Source organism: Sapajus apella, unplaced genomic scaffold, assembly GCF_009761245.1.
Source record: "Sapajus apella isolate SASKATOON/1434 unplaced genomic scaffold, GSC_monkey_1.0 scaffold103, whole genome shotgun sequence".
Lineage (NCBI taxonomy): Eukaryota > Metazoa > Chordata > Mammalia > Primates > Cebidae > Sapajus > Sapajus apella.
In genome coordinates, this window is record NW_022437043.1 from 2,591,209 (window position 1) to 2,613,556 (window position 22,348).

Here is a 22,348-nt window from a genome sequence, read left to right on the forward strand (position 1 = left end):
AAGTTATTTAACCTCTCTGGTTCTTGATTTCTTCATCTGTATAATGCAAGTAATGAAATTAATAAGGTGATGGTGAAAAGTAAATGAGATAACGGATAAAAATAAAAATAACACAATGCTTGGCACATAGGCATAGGAAGCGCTCTTTATATGATCGCTAATATTACTACTGTAATTATCATAAAGCATAAAAATTATTTTTATAGTGTTTGGCAGTTTTCAGAATTAATGTTGAAGATATCACCTGAGCAGGTGATAATGGTTATCTTCATATCTTTTGGTACTTTGGGTTGCTTTATAACTGTTTTTTTTTTCCTAGCCTGCCAGTATAAATTGGCAGTGGAACGGTACGAATGGAACAAATTGCAAAGTGTGAAGTCAATAGTACCCATGGTTCATCTTTCCTGGAATATGGCACGAAATATCAAGGTCTCAGATCCAAAGCTTTTTGAAATGATTAAGTAAGTGTTTTCTAAAACTGCTGTAGTCCCTCTCTTTTTGGGGAGTGTTAACTATTAAAATTTTTTTCTCCCTTAGAATTATGTCGACGTCAAAGCACAATAGTCCAGAAGTGTAGCAGAATGTAGTAAGAGAATCCACATGTTAAAAATATTTTTCCCTTTCAAATAGCCCACTGTGGCACAGAAAGGAAAAAAAGGCATGTATGATTATAAAATCAGTAGATTCACAAACCTGTGCTTCTTTCCCATTTCTCTCTGATATCCCAGGAGAACTTTAGTTTTAATATTGAATATCTATCTTTAGTAACTTGAGGGGGAAATGGCATCACAGAATATTCGTTGTCACAGACAAATTAGCAGTTAATATAGGGATTTGACTAAAATGCTAATTTTTAAATTTTCAATTACATTATCTGTCTTTTAAGTGTCTCTCTTCTGAGCTACTTTTAAACTTTAATGTAAGTTATATAAATTCTTATCTAGGGACCTAGTTTGAATACATATATACCAGTAAGCTTCTCGTTTGTTTTCAGAATTTCTATCTTAGCCATTTTGTAAATCTATTTAGAGGTACTGTTTTCAAACAATGCTATATATCAGTGTTTCCCTAAACTGTGTTTTCTGCTACTAACTCTGTCCCCAAAAGATGGGGAATTCTGGCTAAGGCAAGTGAACAAGTTCTTTATTTAAAATATTTTTAAATTTATTTTTTGTAAAGTATTTTAGATACTTTATGTGTTAATGTAATTTGTGAACGGGGGAGAAGAGCTACAGTGTACAGTATTTCCCAAGCTTATTTGACCAATATCTTTTGAAGAATTAGTTTTCCCAAAAGCTCATTTTGGAATACACTGCTTTATATTCAATGATAAAAAATAAATTTGTCCTAGTCTTTGTTAACATAGTGTTTACATAAAGTATTTCTCCTGCAGATATATTAATTTGGTCAGCATGTGTTGTTTTCAAAATATTATCTTTTGAAAGTAATCCTGGTTTGTTAAAATGATTTCAAATCTGGATCCAAACTTTTATTTAAACAAAAGTTGTGTGGCCAATGTAACATGCCTATGAATTATTTTATGACACAGCGTTTTCTCAATTGCACCATTTTATCTAGTCATGGGTAGAAGGATAGGGGAGACAAAAAGGACCAATACCAAATCATAGTAAGTAATGTACAAATTCTTTACAGCATTGGATCTTAGGTACCATATTCTCCATAAATATAATTTATAGTGGGGTGGGGAATTGTCTCTCCATTTATCCTGTTATACTTCAGAATGGTACTTTACCCTGAATAGCAAGTTCAGTGGTGGTTTTTTTTTTTTTTTTTTTTTTTTCTGAGACAAAAATGACCTAAAGTCACTGAAGGTGTTTAGTAAGTTGGAGGTGGTCATAAACTAGATGCTAAGTCATTAGATCACTTAAAGGTAGTTCAGTATAGAAGCCATTTATGTAACAGCTATATAGACTGAAAGTAACTCATTACATTATGGGTAGATTAGGATTTTATAATTAGAAAGGATTTTAAGGTCACGTAATCAGCTCCTGCTTGATGCAGTAATGACATCTATATTCATAATTTGTGGTCATCCAGTGACTTCTTAAATATTCTTTTCGTCTCACTATAATTCTTGAAAGTTATTTACAAAGTGGCCTGAAGTCTACCTGTCATTTGGTCCCAGTTTCCTAAATATATTTAGGATTTATGCAGAATAAATCCCATTCAACAAATGTTTGAAAACTAACTCCATGCCAGAGACTATTCTAGGCACTGATGATAGACATACCAGCATTTAAGATGAAATTTCTGTCCTCTGGAGACTTAAATTCTAGTAGAACAAGAAAAAACAGTATAATTATTTTATATGAATAATTTATATGAATAAGTTAAAATACAATAATATTTGGGAGGAGGAAAGGTCAGAGTGCTACTTTTGCTTAACTGGTCTGAGAGAGTGAGTTTTCTGCTTAGCTCTGAATAATGAGATGAAGTCAACTACACGAAGATCTATGGGTAGAACTTTTCATATATAGAGAACAGGTGAAGGCTAAATTGGGAATAACTTTGGCATGTTTATGAGACAGAAAGACCAGGGCGACTATAGCTGAATGAGAGAAAGGAAGAGTGATGGTGATAAACTTAATGAAGCAAGCAGGAAACAAGATTGTACAAGGACTTTCTGGACGTGGTAAGAAGTTTATTAATTCTAGGTGTTAGCTTGCCGTAGAGGATTTTAAGCAGGAAAGGAATAGGTTTTACTTTAAATTTAGAAAATGGATTTAGTGGCTGGGCGCAGTGGCTCACACATATAATCCTAGCACTTTGGGAGGCTGAAGCAAGCGGATCGCTTGAGGTCAGGAGTTTAAGACCAGCCTGGCCAACATGGTGAAACCCTGATTCTACTAAAGTACAATTAGCTGGGCATGGTGGCGGGCACCTGTAGTCCCAGCTACTCAGGAGGCTGAGGCAGGAGAATTGCTTGAACCTGGGCGGGTGAAGAATGTAGTGAGCCAACATCGTGCCACTTTGTTCCAGCCAGGGTGAAAGAGCAAGACTCTGTCTCGAAAAAAGAAAATGGATATAGTTGCTTTGTCTAGAATGGGTTCCACGGGGTAAACTTAGAAGTAGGGAGGACAAATTAGGAGGCAATTGTAACAGTAGAGACCAACCACCTGGACAGAGAACCCCTGTGAAAATAGGGGGTCAAACTAGGGACTCTTCTGGAGCTAAAGCTCTTAGGAATTGCTCATAGATTAAGTGGTTAGGTGAGAGGGAAAAAGGAACAAGGAAAAATTATCATAGCCTTTTCTTCTTGATACCTGATTGTCATTAATTTAAACATTAATCACCTCTATCATCTGTTCCATTCTCTACCCCACCCTCATTATTCTTGTTATCCTTGGAGACTCCTTCCAGTTTATTATTGTTCCTGTCAATATTTGAAATGTTAGGCGTTGACATTTATGTTGTTATAAAGTTGTCCTGTGTTGAAATTAGACACACAAAATTTGGGTGTTTTTCCACTTATAATTTATAGTGTTACTGTTGTTTCTTATACATTCCTTTTTTTTTTTTTTTAAACCTAGGTGCACTTACATTCTTATCTATACTCCATTTTGCCATATACTATAAAATGTCTGATCATTTAAATCTTGATTATATTTCTCATGATATTAACAATTTTCCTCCCAGCTTGAGTACCTGTTGACACACCAATTGACACACCATTTGAAAATGTTAACCAAAAGTCTAGACCCCTAGGCCTTGCTTTATAAGCCTCCCTTTTTGAAATATTGTCATTCAGCCATTGCTAAAAATGTCCTTTTCAGCAGCCAACATCGCTCCCTTTCTTTGATTTAGTGAGTCTTTGCTTATTGTATACAAGGCTCTAGGCTAGGCCCTGAGGGTTTATAAATACATGATATAGGTCCTTTCTTCAAGTGACAGTTAGTGCATATAAATAAATAGATTGAAAGAAATTCAGTGATAGAGCCACTGGATGTTCTAGCCCAAGGAGTCAGAGTTTTTTAAAAAAAGCTGTGCATTCTGGGGAAGAATGTATTTTGTGTGACAGATGAAAATGAGGAGGCAGGGAGAAAAGAAAGGAATAACACTTAAGCCAGCTTAAAACCAAACTCTTGCACCAGAAAGATGCCCCAGCTCATCCATAAAATAGCACGCATACCATGTCTCCATAAGTCCAACACAGTTACGTTTTCGTCCAGTGATTGAGTAAATCCCTTTTCTTCACTTGAGCACCAGGCAAAATAGTTGGCTTATGTAGAAAGGCCAAGTTGTATGAATAACTCCAGTCTTCAACCACTGAAGTCATACTCAACATCATAATTCTGGGAGGGTCAGAGGAACTCTGTAGAGGAATAGCAAATGTATACTCCAAATCATGTTCTCTTCCTCCTGCTGTCATTCTCTCCCCTATACCTCCCTTCTTTGCCCTCCCTCCTGATTACCCTCCCTGCTGTGCATTTGTATGAGCTTAAATGTACTTACAATACAACTGCTATATGTATATTGACAGTAATTGGTGATATGATTTGGCTTGAGCACAATGTGTGATGAGTAGTTGAATAAGGTGTAGTTGTAAACGTTGAAGCAGATTATGCTTTTTTACTAAACTTAAGACTTCTGTTGGTGAGCTCTTGGTGGGTTTTTAGCTAATACGATCTAATTTAGGCTTCATAAAGGTGTTTTTAGCTATTAAATAGAGCAAACTTTTGGTAAGAGGAAGGAGTGAAGCAAAGATGGTTTAATAATAATACTAATTAATAAATCAGGCTTAGTACTTACCCAAGCACCAAGCAAAGTGCTTCCCAGACTGTATCTCACTTATTCCTCACAGCATCCCAAGGTCATTCAGTTGACTAGAGGTAGAGCCAGATTTTAAACCCACATCTGTCTGTGAAAGTGCTTGAGTGAGTCTGTGGCACATGACTTCATTTGGGGGCAAGTTTGGGGAGCCAGTAAGAGTTGGATAGAGCTATTTAGAAGAAGCTGACTAGGGAGTCTTCTTCTACCTAGGAGTGTGTGACTGCCTTCAGAGGGAAGGGGAAAGAAATAGTTGGGGATAGCACTTGGGAGAGGGGATGGATATGTCTGTTTAAGAAAAATAGGTGAACTAGATAACAGGAGAACATGGAGAATGTATTGTTACAGAAATAGAGAAGGAGGTCTTTTTCCACAAGTACAATTTTGCTGTATAATTGTTATATCCAAATCATTGCTCTAATCTTCAAATCTACTTCCTGCCAAAAAATGAAATGGTATTGGTTTTTTCTGGTTTGTGAGCTGTGCCCATTCTTAATAAGTGGTTCTCCCTTGCCATTCCTTCCCTCTGTTTTGAGTTATTTTCTTCATCTCCTGTTCACTCTGCCACCCACAGCAGCTTGGCGTTCTACCTTCGGTAAGCCCAGCACTTCTCTTATTGAGGTCACCAGTGACCAACTGTTGTACATCTGCAGAGGCACTAACGTACACTTCAAAAATCTGCCTTTTTAAGCCTAGCCTGTGAATGCCTCAAATCTGATTCCCACTTGCCTTGTCAGCCATTTCTCCCACTGCTGCCTTTAAGTGTGTGTTTTAATTTTTTTCTATTTATTAATATTTTTACCACTGTATTTACTATTTTAAACCATCTTTAATATGAACTGCAACTTTTACATCTCCCCCTTTTTCTCCTTCGAATCATCTTTTAATAAAGCATTCTGTATATGTTGAGCATGTAAATTATAGGCTATTTTAAAATAAAAAAATACAGCTAAATGTAAGAAATGAAATGGAAAAGATATACAAACATAGTCTTCTTCCTTAACTCTCTCCCTGAATTGTTTTTAGTCCTTAAATACTGTGAATCTACAGTGTGTGATTTTTAGGCTTTCATAGTTAAGTGGTAAGCCCGCTCAACCAAAAAGAATGTAAGCAAAATTTACCTTGTGCTTTCTCATCCACTTGCTCCCTCAGCTCTGTCCAGTTCTTTTTATTCAGTAAATGTTTGCTGTGTACTGCATTGGTATCCCAGGTTTGTGCTAGGCGAAATGAATTTGATCACTTCTCTGACTGCTCAAAGTGAATTGAGAAACCGTCTAACCATTAAAACGTGTGATCTTTAATGATAGAGATATTGGTAAGAAACCATGGTGGGGCAGCATGGAGGAATGCTCTTCTGAAAGAGTGGAAGGTTCAGTAAAGGCTTCACCAGAAGTACTACAGCTTCGCAGTGTCTTATTGTAAACCCTTTAGGCCAAATGTGTTTTGGAACTAAGAATTTTTAGATTTGGCAAAACCACCATGAGATACCATCTCACACCAGTCAAGAATGACTATTAAAAAGTAAAAAGAAAATAACAGGTGCTGGCAAGGATGTGGAGAAAAAGGAAAACTTACACACTGTTGGTGAGATTGTAAATTAGTCGAACCATTGTGGCACGCAGTATAGTGATTCCTCCAAGAGCCAAAAGCAGGACTACCATTCAACTTAGCAATCCCATTACTGAGTATATCCCCAAAGGAATGTAAGTCATTCTGTCATAAAGATACATGCATACATATATTAATTGCAGCACTGTTCACAATAGCAAAGACGTGGAATCAACCTAAATGCCCATCAGTGGTAGACTGCATAAAGAAAATGTGGCACATATACACCAGGGATTACTATGCAGCCATAAAATAGGAACGAGATCATCTCCTTTGCAGGAAACATGGGTGGAGTTGGAGGCCATATCCTCAGCAAATGGATGCAGAAACACAAAACCAAGTGCCACATGTTCTCACTTATAAGTGAGAGCTAATTTATGAGACTACATAGGCGCATAGAGGGGAAGAACAGACACTGAGACCTGTTGGAGTGTGGAGGGTGGGAGGAAAGAGAGAACCAGGAAAAGTAACTAATGGATACTAGGCTTAATACCTGGGTGACAGACTAATCTGTACAACAAACCCCCATGACACAAGTTTACCTACAACAAACCTGCACGTGTATCCCTGAAATTAAAAGTTAAAAAAAAATTTTAAAGATAATATTTTTTAGGTTTAGAAAGGTAATTGAGTATATTTATAATATATTTTGCCTTCTCAGCAGGATCTGTTGCAGCATCTTGGGATCAAACACATTAATATTTCAGCACTAAAACATACAGTCACTCTAATGAACTAAGTGAATATTATAAGTAGCCCCAGGTCAAATTTCAACACCACGTGAATTTATGCAAGATTTATGAAAAATTTGTGGGATTATAATAAGGGATTATGAACCTGTATTTGTACTGGGTTATTTAATAATGGAAAATGGTGTTTTCTTCTGTTGTCACCTTTTGATTTCTCATTATCACTTTGAGAATGAACTACCTGTACTTCTTTAAGTAAGTCAACATCACTCTTGCTTTTTCTCTGCACTTTTAAGTTCAAATCTGGACTTTAAGGACCCTGTGATTCCACAGAGTTCTATTTATCTGAATAAGTTATTTAGTAAATCTCTTCAAATTTCTACAATCTAGCCATTTTGGTAAAATACATTAATCATTTTCTACTTCACATTCTTCCAAATATCTCATATGTTGGCATAAGTCAAAAGAATATATATTCTCTTTGATTACTTTTTTCATCTGATAATGCAGTGAACCTGACTTAAAAGTTCACAACCTAACTCCTTAGAAAAATTTAAGTGGGAGCTCAGTGCGTAACTTCTCTTTTGACGTCATTTAACTGTTTAAATGAAATAACTTTTCTTTACAAATGAACTTAATTTCTCCTTTAGGCCAAACTTTTAAGTGTCTTTCCCTGTTTTATGTCATACTTGTGTATTCATATTAGCTGAAGATAGATTTAAACTTTTGTTGCTAAAAATTTCAGGTAGACTTCACATTGGCAATGGCTGCCAATGAGAAGGCTTTATTGTTATTTAATATTTTAAATAATGGTCAAATTTTTGCATGTTGGATCACTTGGCAGCAAGATGAAACATTAAATGGAAGGCAGAAAACTTAAGAGGCATAAATCAGAAGATAATTGCTCCAGTTCAGACAAAAGGAGAGACAAATATTAGAGGGTAAAATAGACTACACTTGGTGATTGCTTGGTGGTGAAGTTGAGGGAGAAGTCTGTATTGCTTGACTTCGGCAGGGGCCAGACGGTGGAACATTTGTGCTTGGTGATGAAATTGGAGATGAAGAAATGAGTTGGGTATAGAAAATGATGGTTACCAACTTGGCTAGCTTTAGACATGCAGAACTTGAATTCCTCCTACAAGATTTAAGTTGAAATTTCTGTTAAATAGCAGCTAGATGGATGTATGGTTCTATTGCTTAGAAAAGGAGTCTGAGATAATACATTCATAGCCGTTAGCTGGCTGATAGGCAATCACTGCTAAGGTATTAGCTATTGAGTTTTCCCAACCATTAGCTATTTTTAAAGTAGAGCAGTGCCCACACAAAGAAATGAATAAAGGAAAACTTTAAGATCAAAGGTACTGACCTTCTTTAATTCATTGAACTATGACAGTTTTTCTATGTTAATATATCTATTCTCCTTTAAAAAATATAAAATTTACATATATAACACATCGCCGCACTCCTCCCCAACTTGTTTATACTTTTTCCTCCAACTTTTACTTTGAAAGAATAGTACGGTAAATACCTGTGTAAACTCATCTGGATTCATCAGTTAAGTTTTCGCCACATTTATTTAGCAGTCTCCGTATACGCTCACATGCTTGCATGTGCTTTTTCATGTAAGCTATATGAAAAAGTAATTGGCAGACATCGTGACATATCACTTCAAATACTTCATCCTGCATCTTAAGAAAAGGTTGTTCTCCTACGTACCTGTAATACCATTTACCATATCTAGGAAATAGGAAATTTCATAGTATCCTTTAATACACGGTCCACATTTAGATTTTCCCAACTATCCAAAAATGTTTTCTTTTTTTTTTTTTTTTTAAGCTCTTGCCTCTGCTCACTCTACCACCCTTATCCATATTGAATCAAGGTTCACATTTAATTGAATATGTGGTCATTGTGTCTTCTTTCTTTTAAACTTATGAAAGTTTTTTTTAATGACATTTTCTTTTTGAAGATGGCAGACCTTTGTGTTGTGCAGAGTTCTACATTCTGAATTTGTTTTCTCGTAATTTTATTTGGGGTAAATTTTTGACAAGAACTACTAATGATACTTACTTTTGTTAAACTCCTGCCTCACACCAGTATAAACTGTGTCAGAGATATTTTCCTTAGTGGGTCCTGAGTAAGTTAAGTTTTACTAAAAAGGCAATTTTAAAACTTAAAATTAGGGGTGAGGAGATTATTATTAGTTTTTAATCTATGTATGTTATAGTATATGTTTTTTTATCTTGTTTTAATTTTACAACTGGTAGATTGATTTAAACGAAACCCTCTGCAAATTCATGATTTCCATTTTAAGATATTTCTGATACAGTACTTTGGCCTATATTTTGTTTTCTCTTTGTACAATCCTAAGACTCTTTGCTTCATGTTCATAGGACTCATACATTCCTTGTTTTACCACTGAAGTATTTGTTTTTAGCAGGATCCTTGAAAGGAATCAAGCGTTAGTGCAGGAGATGAGCTCTGCAAACTGTTGGTACTGATGAGATTTTCCTGTAGACAACAGGCTATCAGAATAAATAGACTTATAGGGGCAGTTGATACAGCTGACTCCAACAAATGTGCTACAAATTGTTACAGTCACGTTAGACTGTTGTCAAATTAATGCAATGGTAGTATGTTTTCAATACATTGGAAACTTTGGTTTCTTCACTAGCAACTTTGTGAGTTCCGCTTAAATCATCACGATAAGTAGTTTAGTAAATTTTAAAATACATCAAAAGCAGAATGCCAAGGAGTGCATCTTGCTCTGAAAAGTTTAATATTAGGAAGTCTTAGATTTAGGAGGAGCATGTTAAATAGTATACTGAGGAGTAGAAAGTTAATTTTCAGGATATACATTCATTTGTCTTAATCCCCTGTAATCTGCCAGACAATAACACATTCTAAAAATACTAATAACATATAAGCCATTGGTTGAAAATAAATTCTTAAATTTCAACAGTGCCAAGCCCATTAAAAACCACTCCTCACAAACTTAATTTCTTGTCACATTATTTTGTCATTCTTTGGACCATCTTATAAAAAGCACTGTTTCTATATTTTTTCTTTCTTTTTTTTTCTTTGAGACAGATTCTCACTCTGTTGCCTGGCTGGAGAGCAGTGACACCGGCTCACTGCAACCTCCGTCTCCTAAATTCAAGCCATTCTCCCGCCTCAGCCTCCCGTATAGCTGGCACTACAGGCGCACACCACCACACCCAGCTAAGTTTTGTATTTTTAGTAGAGATGAGGTTTTAGCATGTTGGCCAGTATGGGCCCTCTCCCTTGACCTCGTGATCTGCCTGCCTTGGCCTCCCAAAGTATTGTGATTATGGGCGTGAGCCACCTCACCTGGCCACATTTTTTTTTTTTTTTTTTTTTTTTTAATGAAAAAAATAAAGACAGGGTCTCCCTATGTTGCCCAGCCTGGTCTCAACTCCTGGGCTCAAAGGATCCTCCTCCCTTGGCCTCCCAAAGTGCTGGAATTATAGGTATGAGCCACCATGCCTGGCCAGTATTTCAGTTTTTAAATGTGCCATCTTATATGTACAATATTAATGTTATATGTGCTTTCTCTGCCTTCTGTATATATGTGATCGCTATGTGTTCATTATTTGCCCATCCTTTTTTATTTTTCTTTGAATCTACACTATTTAATAGCCCAGTAAAATATCACAGAAAGGGCAGCACTGTGTAGTTTTCTGGAATCCAATCTGCCTTCATATCTTAGCTTCTTCATTTACTGACTGGAGCACCGTGGACAAATTAGTAAACCTATTCGTCTTTACTTCCTCTTCTGAAAAATGGAGATAATACTCTCTTTCTGATAGAACTTTTATGACTATCATGCGAGTCTTAGCGTAGGGTAAGCATTCAGTAAATGGTAGTTGTAATTATTATTTTCATTTATAGAAACCCCAATTACCTTCTATTTTTTTTAGTAAGTTAATATTCTTGGACCTAGTGTAGTGGTTCTAAAATGTGGACAGTTTTTCCTCCCCCTGCTTTCCTTTCCCAGGGGACATAGGGCAATATCATGACTTGGGTGGGAGAGATGCTACTAGCTTTTTTGAGTAGAGATTAGGAATGCTGCTAAACATCCTGCAGTGCGCAGGACAGCTCCCCACAACAAAGAGTTACCCAGCTCTAAATACCAATAGTGCTGAGATTGAAAAACCCTTACCTAATGGAATCCAGACTAAACACCTTTTGAATAACCTTGTTTCACTTTCTTTTTGGTGTGTTAACTATTATACTTTTGATTTGGCATTCGTCATACAATTTTTTCAAATTAATTTAGTAATTATATGATTATTTTAATACAGTTTAGGAATTTGACATGTCAAGTTCAAATAATTAACATTTATTGAGCAGTAACTGCCAGGCACAAATCTAAACATTTTGTATCACATATGTAATCCTTATAACAGCACTATAAGTTAAATATCCCCTTTTTACAGCTGAGGAAACTGAGGCACAGACAGTAAGAAATGTGTAGCTGGAATTTGAACCCAGACAGTCCAGGTATAGAATCTGCTCTTGCCCGCTCTACAGCTCTTTCTGTGGTCTCTTAAAGGCTCTAATCCTAAAAATGCAGTGATTTCTGAAGTTGATATTTTATCAGTGTCTATTGAAAAATATGCTGCAAATCTGAGATATTGGTTTTAATTTTGACACTTATAAAGTAAGAGATTTGCATTGGTTCTTACTTGCTGATCAGAAGAATCACCTGGAATTCTTATTAAAATAGGTCTTCAGAGCTCTATGCGAAGAACTGTGGGAACCTTTTTCATGGTGCCTAGTGAATCTTATCAGACAAGTTAGGTCTTTTTTAGAACTAAGAATTTTTTTGTTCCCTTTTCTTTTACATGCATTATAACTTATTACCTTACCTACATAAAATACACTTTATCACAAACACAGAATTTTAAAATGTAAATTAAAGCAAAGTCATAAGTATTGATTCTCTTTTCTCTTTGATTCCCTTTTTTAAATGGATAGCTACAGTGTTATAAAACTCTTTAGTCCACACTCATTTGACCTAATAATGGACCAAGATTTTTCCAACAGTATGCATAGGTAATGGTATAGCCATAAAGACCAATCCATAATTAGCATTAATCCTAGTGCTGTAGTCCTGGTGGTCTTCTAATACTCTGTTGGGTTTGATATATAATGCTTTTTGATAACATTGACCAAACAAAATCTAAAAATTCTACAAATGCATTATCATAGTTAATATATATTTGCTTTCATGCTTTCTTTTTTTCCATCTAGAAGCTTAAAGCTCTTAAGATAAGTATTTTATTGACTGAGACCTTGATTTTCAGCCATGTGGTTCGTGTAAATAAAACTGTTAGATGCCTTATTGACATTCATATACCCACTGTTGTCCTAGGAGAACACAGCCCTGGAGTAACACATGGCAAGAGAGCTCACATGTTGGCTTGTTTTTCCTGCATGGCTCTTTCAGTAAGGGAAACTGGGTAGAGCAAGGCACCTCTTGGCGTTTGCTAATTTGTTGGCTCCATCTCAGTGGCTGAGATTGCTACCATAAAGCATTTAAAAGTGCAATACCAAATTAACCCATATTTTATCTATCTCCACATTGATATTTGGTAACTTACTTTGGAAACTGAGTCACATTGCCATTAGAATGTCAGAGTAACCCCCAGTGTTGTCTTAACTTTGATGTAATGTAATATTAGTATGGCTTCATTCCTATTATTTCCTGCCCCAGAATCCTCACACTAAGATTAAAATCTTGTAAGAACAGTTGTTTGTTCCCTAAAGAAGCCCCCATACAACCTTCTCGTGGCATTCTTTCTGTGCAGAATGTGCCTTCCACCACCTCTCCTTTCTTTTCATAAGTAAATTGATTCAGAAATTTCAACTTCTTTATGAAAACTTCTGTGATTCTCTACCTCCCGTCACCTGAAGATGATCCCTCTCTCCTTTTAGTATCCATAGCATACTATGTTTAGTTTCTGCCTAATGTCCTCATGTATTGATTTATGAATATATTGTGCATTAATTGCCTATAAATAAGGCTCATGATAATTTGTCTACATATTATTTTATCCAGTTTTCTTATTCTAATATTGCAAGTAGATTTTCATTCGATTCCCTGTGTGAAGGTGTTCTCTAAAATTCTATTGCTCTTTAAGCTTCATCTTTGCAGATCACTTTTTGGTTGGATTAGATTCTAGTTACATAACCTCAAGTATGCTAAGCCCTCAGTCAGCCTCTTCCTCATGGTTTTCGTCCATTCTGGAACTTCCTTTATCCCCTGCCTTTTTGTGTAGTCTTTTCATCCAAACAGCCAAAAACGGGGATTGGGTACTGAAACCAATACTGATCCTTAAACGTCAAATAATTTCCTGCTTTTATAGCTGCTAAAACCATTTTTGGCCGTTTCTAAAGTGCACGTATGCAAATATCATTTTCCATCCTGTGTGTTTACACCTTTTACAAATGATTTATTCTGTTTTTAGCAAATTGAATTCTTAATTACCACAAGGTAAACTTACAGAAATTCAGCAAAACTAAAATTAAGAGGAAATGAGAACACTGATTTTGTTTAGCTTTTATTTTTTAGCTTGTTAATGTACTTAAATGTTATATTTGTATAAAATCTGTCTGGGGCTAATCAAAGAAGAACAAGGTCCTGAATATTATATCTGTTTCTTTACTAGGATCCTTTCCCTAAATGACTTTACTTTCCATTTTTCCCTATCATTCAGTTGAATCACATCTTTTCTTTAGGACTTGCTCATTACTGTGGACTCCATAAGAGCCTCTATCTCTCTGAATTCTTCTTCTGTTCCAAGTGCTACCTTTTGAAAATGAGAAGGAACAAACATTTTCAATGTTAAAAAAGTAAAGGCAAGGAGAAATCACAATTTTGTTATTCATCGTCAGATAAGATAAATAGAACTGTCACTTTACTAAGATTTTGTTATTACACAAAATATAAAATATAAATTTTGGAGCAGAATTTATTCCAGAAGCAGACTGGCGACTTACGGCTTAGTATTTACTCTTAGCAACCTTTTCTCTGACCCCTTGTTATTTGTAGGAAATCAATATACTGCCTTTTTCTAAGATGAAACTACCAAGCTAACAATACATTGTAAACTACAATCTAATTGCCAAAGTAGTCATTGACGATGAAAATTTCTCTGCTGAGTAACGAGTAGCCTGGTATTCCACAGAACCAAGGCTCTGTGTTTGGAAAAATTGTACTTCTTGAGCCCAACCAAGAATCTCATCTTCACAAGAAAAGAAGGGGAGTGGGTGAGAATAAGATGTGAAAAGATACCAAAAAGAAGGATACAATGTGAGATAGTAAGGGGAAGCTCGAGGTTTTCTTTTAAAAACTCTGTAGCTCAGCTGCTTAAATAGCTTTATGACATTAGACAAACTTAACTTCTCTACACTCCTGTTTTCCCATTTGTAAGATAGAGATAACCTTTCTCCACAAGGTTGTTAGGAGGCTTATTTGGCATAATGTATGTGAAATAGCAAATACATGGCTCCTGTCTGGCTCTTATTTTTTATTTACTTTTATTTTATTATTTTTGTTTGACCATGTGTCAGGACAGTTGAGTTTGAAGTCTTCCAATGGTATCTACAGAGTTTTAGGCAATATTTTCCTATAAGAGACCTTATTTTGAAGTCCTACTTGGAAAACTTGTTCAGTAAAATCTGTACCTTTAGAAGTGTTGTATGGGACATGGGGAGGGAAAAAGAGAGGAGCAGGTACTGTTCAAGAGCTAGAGGCAGAGTGTGAATTATATTCTTCTCTCTTTTCCATGTTCTAAATGTTTACTTGCTACCTTACCTGGCACCCTGTACAGGCATGCATACACGTACCGATAGCTGTCCTAGCCTTGACACACAACCGCAGTCTAAAGGAGGGGTCCCGAACCCCTGGACTGCAGACCAGTATCAGTCCTTGGCCTGTCAGGAACTGGGCTGCACAGCAGGAGGTGAGCAGCCGGCAAGCTGGCATTACGACTTAAGCGCTACCTCCTTTCAGATCAGCGGTGGCATTAGATTCTCATAGGAGCAGGAACACTATTGTGAACTCAAGGGATCTGGGTTCCTTGCTCCTTATGAGAAGCTAATGCCTGGTGATCTGAGGTGGAAAAGTGTCATCCCGAAACCATTTCCCCCTGCCCTTCCCCCTAGATCTGTTGAAAAACTCGTCTTCCTCAAAACTGATCTCTGGTGCCAAAAAGGTTGGGGACCGCTGGTCTAAAGCATTGTTTTTGTTTCTAAATAAGTTAAATATGTAAGAATTGTTGAAGTCAAGCTGACAGTGCAATCTTTGAATATGATACTTAACGCATTGGCCTACAACTATGAAATTGATATTGGTTTATGTTTGTTAAATAAGCTAACAGATTTTACAAAGATTTAGTCATTCCCCGCCTCCCCACCCACTGCCGGATTAATATATGTGGGTTCTCGTAAATAACAATACTTTAACATAGTAACTTATAAAATAGCAAAGAAATAATAAGGTAAATTAAATGTTTTATTACTTATAATTTGAATTTTAGTTGTTTATTGATTTGGCTACTATATGTTTAGGGACTGTCCTAGGTGGTGAGTAGGTAAGTAGATAGCAGGAATAAAATAGATAAGACCTTTGCTTTCAAGACAACGCTGAGTTGCTAAACTTTCTTTATGATATTTTCATTGTTTCTGAATTTTAGAGCCGAAAAGTGCGTTAGAGATCATCTAGTTCAACCTCTCCATTCAAATGGAGAACCTGAGCCACTAAGATTCACAGGAGAGTAAGAGAATTCAGCAAAGAATTCCAAGTAACGACAGAAAACTATAAGAGAATCAGTACAAATTGTGAGAATTTACTATGTTGTTAGCATCCTAAGTATGAGTTTAGAAAAGCTATAAGTTATAAGAAAACTTCAATTATGTTAATATGAATGAATTCTGTTACCTTCAAGATAAAATGAAGACATACTTTTTTCTTTACTATTATAGTTAAATGAATATCGTGTCCTGTAGTAACTAAATTCATAAATATATTTTCTGCTTATAGACTTGAGTTTCAAAAGCAGCTGTACAGATGATGCTGTTAATGAGTGTTTAGGTAGTGCTGATAAAAAATAAGGTGCCTTCCTGCCTTATTAGAATCATAGCAGTTCAGACCTGGAATTCACACCCCTTATTTCAAGGGTAAGGCAATTGACTCCCAGAGAGGTTAACTGACTTGCCCAAATAAGAGCCAAAATTAGCAACTCACATTTAAGCAGGGAGTCAGTTTTTATATATTAAGACCATTATATTTTGATATCCAGATATCAATTTTCTCAACTTTAAATGTTTTAATAGTTTTCAGGTCTGCTGAGCATTGCCTTTTTTCGTAAATCTGAGAATAATTGATAAATTGATGAAAAAAATTATGAAATCATAGACATTAAAGTCTCTTGGCATTATTTCCAGTTGGTATATCTTTTATGCTAAAAATATTCAATATTCAGTTGCTGGTCACAAATAATTTCTCCCCCACAATAGGTATTGTCTTCTAAGAACTCTGAAGCAATGCCAGACATTGAGGGAAGCTCTCATCGCTGCAGGAAAAGAGATTATATGGCATGGGCGGACAAAAGAAGAACCAGCTCATTACTGTAGCATTTGTGAAGTAAGTAATTGTTCTTATCCACAGGTGTTTTATAAAGCCTCTTCCCTCTCTACTTTTGGTTTCTCTTTAGTTATTTTTTTTAAAACTTGTTTATACTTTTATGCAATGCAGTTTATAGTAATTAACATTGGATTCGACTTTGTTGTTAGCCATTGTATTAAAATTTAGTGTGATAATAACAATATTTCACTGTGAATTAACCTTAAAAGTATCTACTACAGAGTCATTTTTATGGTAGATCTTCAACAGATGAGAATCAGCAAGTTTAGTCTGAGATTTTAAACTGGGAACAATCTAGATGTACACAGATGCCAATAAATTGGATGTGTGATTCAGTATAGGCAGATCTATGTTCAGTCCTCTCTGGTGCAATTCACAATACATTTGTGAATCTTCTGTTGCCAAGGCTTGCAAGAGGTGTAGGAGCAAAGATGTGGTGGCTGCTATGAATATGAAGGAGCTTAAATTCTACTTGGAGCATGCAGATTATAAACAACTAATTATAATGTTCATGAGACTATCATGAATGTGAAATTAGACTTACTGTTATAAAAGTACTGAGAGGAAAAATGACCTAATTTTTTCTTGTAGTATTGGCATAAGAATTTACAAAAGTATTAACATTCGAGTCCACCCTTGAAAAATAAGAGTGTATCAGTAGGCTAAGAAAGTGATGAGAATCGGAGATAGACTGTCATGGACTATAGGAACAAGAAGAAAATGGGAAAATGGAATGGTTTTAGAAAAGGTTGAATGTGTTCCAATTTGGCTGGGACACAGACTGTGCAAATTCTACTCATAAGTCTAGGTGGCATGTAGTTTGTAGCACATCTTGAATGGTTTTAAGGAATTTGATATTCTGAGGTCATTGAAGCCATTAAAAGGTTTTGAGCAGGCAACAAAGGGTAAGGTAAGTGTTTCAAGGAGAAAAGTGGTTGGAAAGCACAGCAATATAAGCTATGGCAGTGGTCTTAAGAGTTGGATCACGAGGTCAAGAGATCGAGACCATCCTGGTCAACATGGTGAAACCCCGTCTCTACTAAAAATACAAATAATTAGCTAGGCATGGTGGCGCGTGCCTGTAGTCCCAGCTACTCAGGAGGCTGAGGCAGGAGAATTGCCTGAACCCAGGAGGCGGAGGTTGCGGTGAGCCGAGATCGCACCATTGCACTCCAGCCAGGGTAACAAGAGCGAAACTCTGTCTCAAAAAAAAAAAAAAAAAAAAAAAAAAAGTTGTTATCTAGACTAGAACCTGGAAATGGGAATATCAAAGAAGGGAAATAATTTCAAAAAATATTTAGAGGGTAAAATCAGCAAGACACCTCATTAAATGGCAGAAGTACAAAGTGAAGAATGCTCACCAGCTTTCTAGCTCAGGTCACTAGGTTCGTATTGCTGCTGCCTGTTGACAGTAAAGGATAACATAGTGAACTCTGGGATTGTAGTTAATTGTTCAAAGGAGACATGGGGTCATAACAGGTTTCTGTCACTGTGAAGAAATTCAAGGATAAGCCAAAGACAGGATATTGATGGTCCATTTCAAACCTTGAAATTCTGTAATTCTAATGTCAGCCTTTATTTGAAATGATTGAATCCATTGACTTTTTAAATGTTGTATGACCTAACCAAAATAAGTCATTAGGAGATAGATAGATTCCAATTAGGTGTGTTGTTCCTTATCCTACCTACACCTTAGCGACTCATCAGTCTTTCTGTAGAAGATAGAGGTATTATTTCTAAAATCATGTTGTACTCATGAATACATAAAAAAATGATCACTTACATCTGATGGTATACTAGCGTTTTGGATTTAAAAATAGGTTGACCTTTATCAAACTTTTGAACTGGGCTTTGCTGGTGGCTGTCATGAGTATGTCATTCCCCCTTTGATTACTTCCCTAAATATGCATTCCACCCATGTCTTTGGATTTGGTGCAAAATAAACCTGGTCTATTAAAGATTCTCAGACACAGCCGTGTTTTTCTTACCACCTACTCTTAACCAGAGATCACTGTTCACAATTTCATTCAAGTAGAATTTCATGATTATACTAAAGCAGTACGGTAAATACCACCATCTCTATTGAATACATTTTTCTCTTGTATAAAACAGGTGGAGGTTTTTAATCTGCTTTTTGTCACTACCGAGAGTAATTCACGGAAGACCTACATAGTACATTGCCAAGATTGTGCACGAAAAACAAGCGGAAACCTAGAAAACTTTGTGGTGCTAGAACAGTACAAAATGGAGGACCTGATGCAAGTTTATGACCAATTTACATTAGTAAGTCAAATCAACATGTGAGTACATAGTTAGCTGGGTTATGAAGCAGCAGTGTTTGTTCTGCCACCTGATAAGTAGGAGGTAATGAAATATTTTAAATTTTCCTTTGGCTCATTACATATTGCATGAGGGTATATTCATATCATTCCCCCCTCCATTTCCAAGTATTTATTCCTATAAAATTGGCATGTATCATTTTCACTTTTCTTTCTGGGTGAGACCAGCCTAAATGATTTTACAATTACATTTAAAAATCTTTGTGTGCTTTAGATAAAACACTATCATATCCTTTAGGTCATTTTATCTCGGTTGATAAAATATTTGTGTACGTAGGTTATTAGAGCCCACAAAAATGAATCAGTAAGTGTGCTTTTAAATACCCTTCTGCTTTTAGAGCTAATTGTATTTGTTTAAAATTTTGTCCTTGCCAGAAGTATTAACCTCATGGGAATATTTGATGGAGCTTAACTTCCTGGTATGTTATATAACCTTATGAAATTCAAGTATACTTATAAATTGCACACAGTTTTTAATTTCAGACAGCAGATGCTTGGGGGGAAGCATTTTACTCTAGCAGATCAATAGCTTTATGAATAGAAACACAGAGATAATTTATGAATTGTTGATTTTCTCCAGTACTTGTCTCCCACACATATGTGATCAGAAACTAACTTTTTGCAATTTAGTTTTCTGATATTTTCACTTGAATGGTCTTCAAGACTGCTGAAGAAGAAAATTATCTGGAATATGTTAAACAAAATATATTATCTAGCTGAGATAGATTCTGAAGGCAATCACTAGTGAAACTGTAATTTGTTAAATTATTTTTCAAGAAGCCCCCCCTTTTTTAAGCAATCTTAAAAAATGGTAAACTTAATAACATTGCAAGAGTTTTTGACTAGTTGGTGAGGAAGTATAGGAAACTGCAAGGACTCTGAGTAGGACAATGGTCTTAGACTCTTAGGAAAATTGGCCAAATGGGAGATAGTAAGGTAGGTTGTGCTTTTATGTTGTACAGCAGGCTGTTGAACTTTATTGGGAGTTATTTCCTCTAACTTCATAAGCAGACTATATATTTGTAGCCATGAGCTATTAACAATTTGTATACCAAAATAACCTATCTTACTTTTATTTTCAGGCTCCTCCATTACCATCCGCCTCATCTTGATATTGTTCCATGGACATTAAATGAGACCTTTTCTGCTATTCAGGAAACAACCCAGTTCTGCACCACTGGTTTTTGTAGCTATCTCGTAAGGCTGCTGGCTGAAAACTGTTGTCTATGCAACCTTCCAAGTGCGGAGTGTCAACCAACTGGACAGGAGAGAGTACTGCTCCTACTCCAGGACTCTCACAAGGCTGATCAGCTGTACTTCAGAAAAAAATAATAATTTCCATGTTTTGTATATATCTGACAAAACTGGCAACATCATACAGACTACTGACTTGAAGACAACCTCTTTTATATTTCTCTATTTCTGGGCTGATGAATTTGTTTTCATCTGTCTTTTCCCCCTTCAGAATTTTCCTTGGAAAAAAAATACTAGCCTAGCTGGTCATTTCTTTGTAAGGTAGTTAGCAATTTTAAGTCTTTCTTTGGTCAACTTTTTTTTAATGTGAAAAGTTAGCTAAGACACTTTTTTACTGCTTTTATGTTTTTCTGTCTTGTTTTGAGACCATGATGGTTACACTTTTGGTTCCGAAATAAAACATTAAAAAAATTAACAGCCAAGTCACAAAGGTAATGGATTGCACATAGACTAAGGAATAAACTTCAGATTTGTGATTTTTGTTTCTAATCTTGATGTAAATTTACACTATTTATAAATACATATTTATTGCTTGAAAATATTTGTGAATGGAATGCTGTTATTTTTTCCAGATTTACCTGCCATTGAAATTTTAAGGAGTTCTGTAATTTCAAACACTACTCCTATTACATTTTCTATGTGTAAATAAAACTGCTTAGCATTGTACAGAAACTTTTATTAAAATTGTTTAATGTTTAAAGAGTTTTCTATTGTTTGAGTTTTAAAAGGACTTTATGTACAGTGCCCAGTTTTTGTTCATTTTTGAAATCTGATTATATATATTTTATATATACTTATGTATGTATATATAATATATATAGAAATCTGGATATATATGTATAAATATTTAGAACTTAAATTTTTCTCGTTTTAAGTTTCACATCTATGGTAGATTTTTGAGGTGTCTACTGTAAAGTATTGCTTACAAAAAAAGTATGATTATTTTTAAAGAAATATATATGGTATGTATCTTCAAGACCTAAAATGTCAGACTGGTTTATTGTTAAGTTGCAATTACTGCAATGACAGACCAATAAACAATTGCTGCCAAAATGTAGTATAATAGTAGAAAACAAACAGTGATTGAACTTGAGATTTTAAAGGGAATGTTATATGGGCTTGACAAATCCTGTACATGACTTAGTAACATTTTATATGGAAAAGGGGATTCAGGATGAAGGGCTCTATTTTAGAATGCAAATAAATTAAGAGACTTATTTTTTAATGTTAGGCAATTTTGAAATCTCATGCTTTTTTGCTTGCATGACATGATTTGGGGGGGGTGCTGCAAATTCCCTATCACTAGTAAAATATAGCAATGTATATTAAGCATTCACAAGGCACTGCTAGTTAGTGATAGTATTTCATTTTATAATAACAGCACCTTGCATTTGTACCTCCATTTTCGGAAGCATTTGACACATACTCTCATTTTATCATAGTTCTTCGTATGAATTTTCCGGCAAGCATTAGTGAAGAAACATAGATAATGCCATAAATATATATATATAGAGAGAGAGCTTATGCTCTATCTAGTAAAATGCCCTGCTGATTGCATTAATCACATACTCTCAGATTTAGAGTATGTTATCTTAGAAACAGTTTGAAGGTTGAAAGCATGGAGATACTTTTTTCAATTAGTTAATAATTTGGTAAATATTGACTACTAGAAGTAATCATCTCATTTATAATTTCAGAAGGAAAGAATTCCAAATCTATTTTAGTTATGGAGCAAGAATGCTTGTCCAAATGCTATTCAGGATGTTTAATCGCTAATAAGTGGTTTTCTTGTAAAATCTATCCAAAGGTTATTGAGAATAACTCAAGACAAACATTTTTGCAAACAAAAATTGCAAGCCAACCATCAAGAAGCAAAGATTATCATAATGCTGAAGCTCTACCTAAAGGTTTCTAACCTGTTCTAGTTTATCTTACTGACACAATGTCTTATTTTCTATGATTTTAAGATAGTTTGTTGCCAAGATTAATTTATCTGA

General features: G+C 35.4%; 1 protein-coding gene across 10 annotated transcripts in view; it reads left to right on the plus strand.

Moving 5' to 3' along the window:
• The window catches only part of KDM6A (lysine demethylase 6A), a 191,656-nt gene extending 170,075 nt beyond the window's left edge, over positions 1–21,581 (plus strand). For 9 of the 10 annotated variants that reach the window (XM_032258554.1, XM_032258555.1, XM_032258557.1 and 6 more), the window contains 4 exons: positions 320–461; positions 16,632–16,758; positions 18,871–19,041; positions 20,180–21,581. In XM_032258554.1, coding sequence (XP_032114445.1) covers positions 320–461; positions 16,632–16,758; positions 18,871–19,041; positions 20,180–20,209 — 470 coding nt within the window. In that variant the 3' untranslated portion in view covers positions 20,210–21,581. Of the gene's footprint in view, positions 1–319; positions 462–15,808; positions 16,759–18,870; positions 19,042–20,179 lie in introns of all 10 variants that reach the window. The other variant, XR_004262774.1, reaches the window with a different exon arrangement.
• Positions 21,582–22,348: the final 767 nt, after the last annotated feature.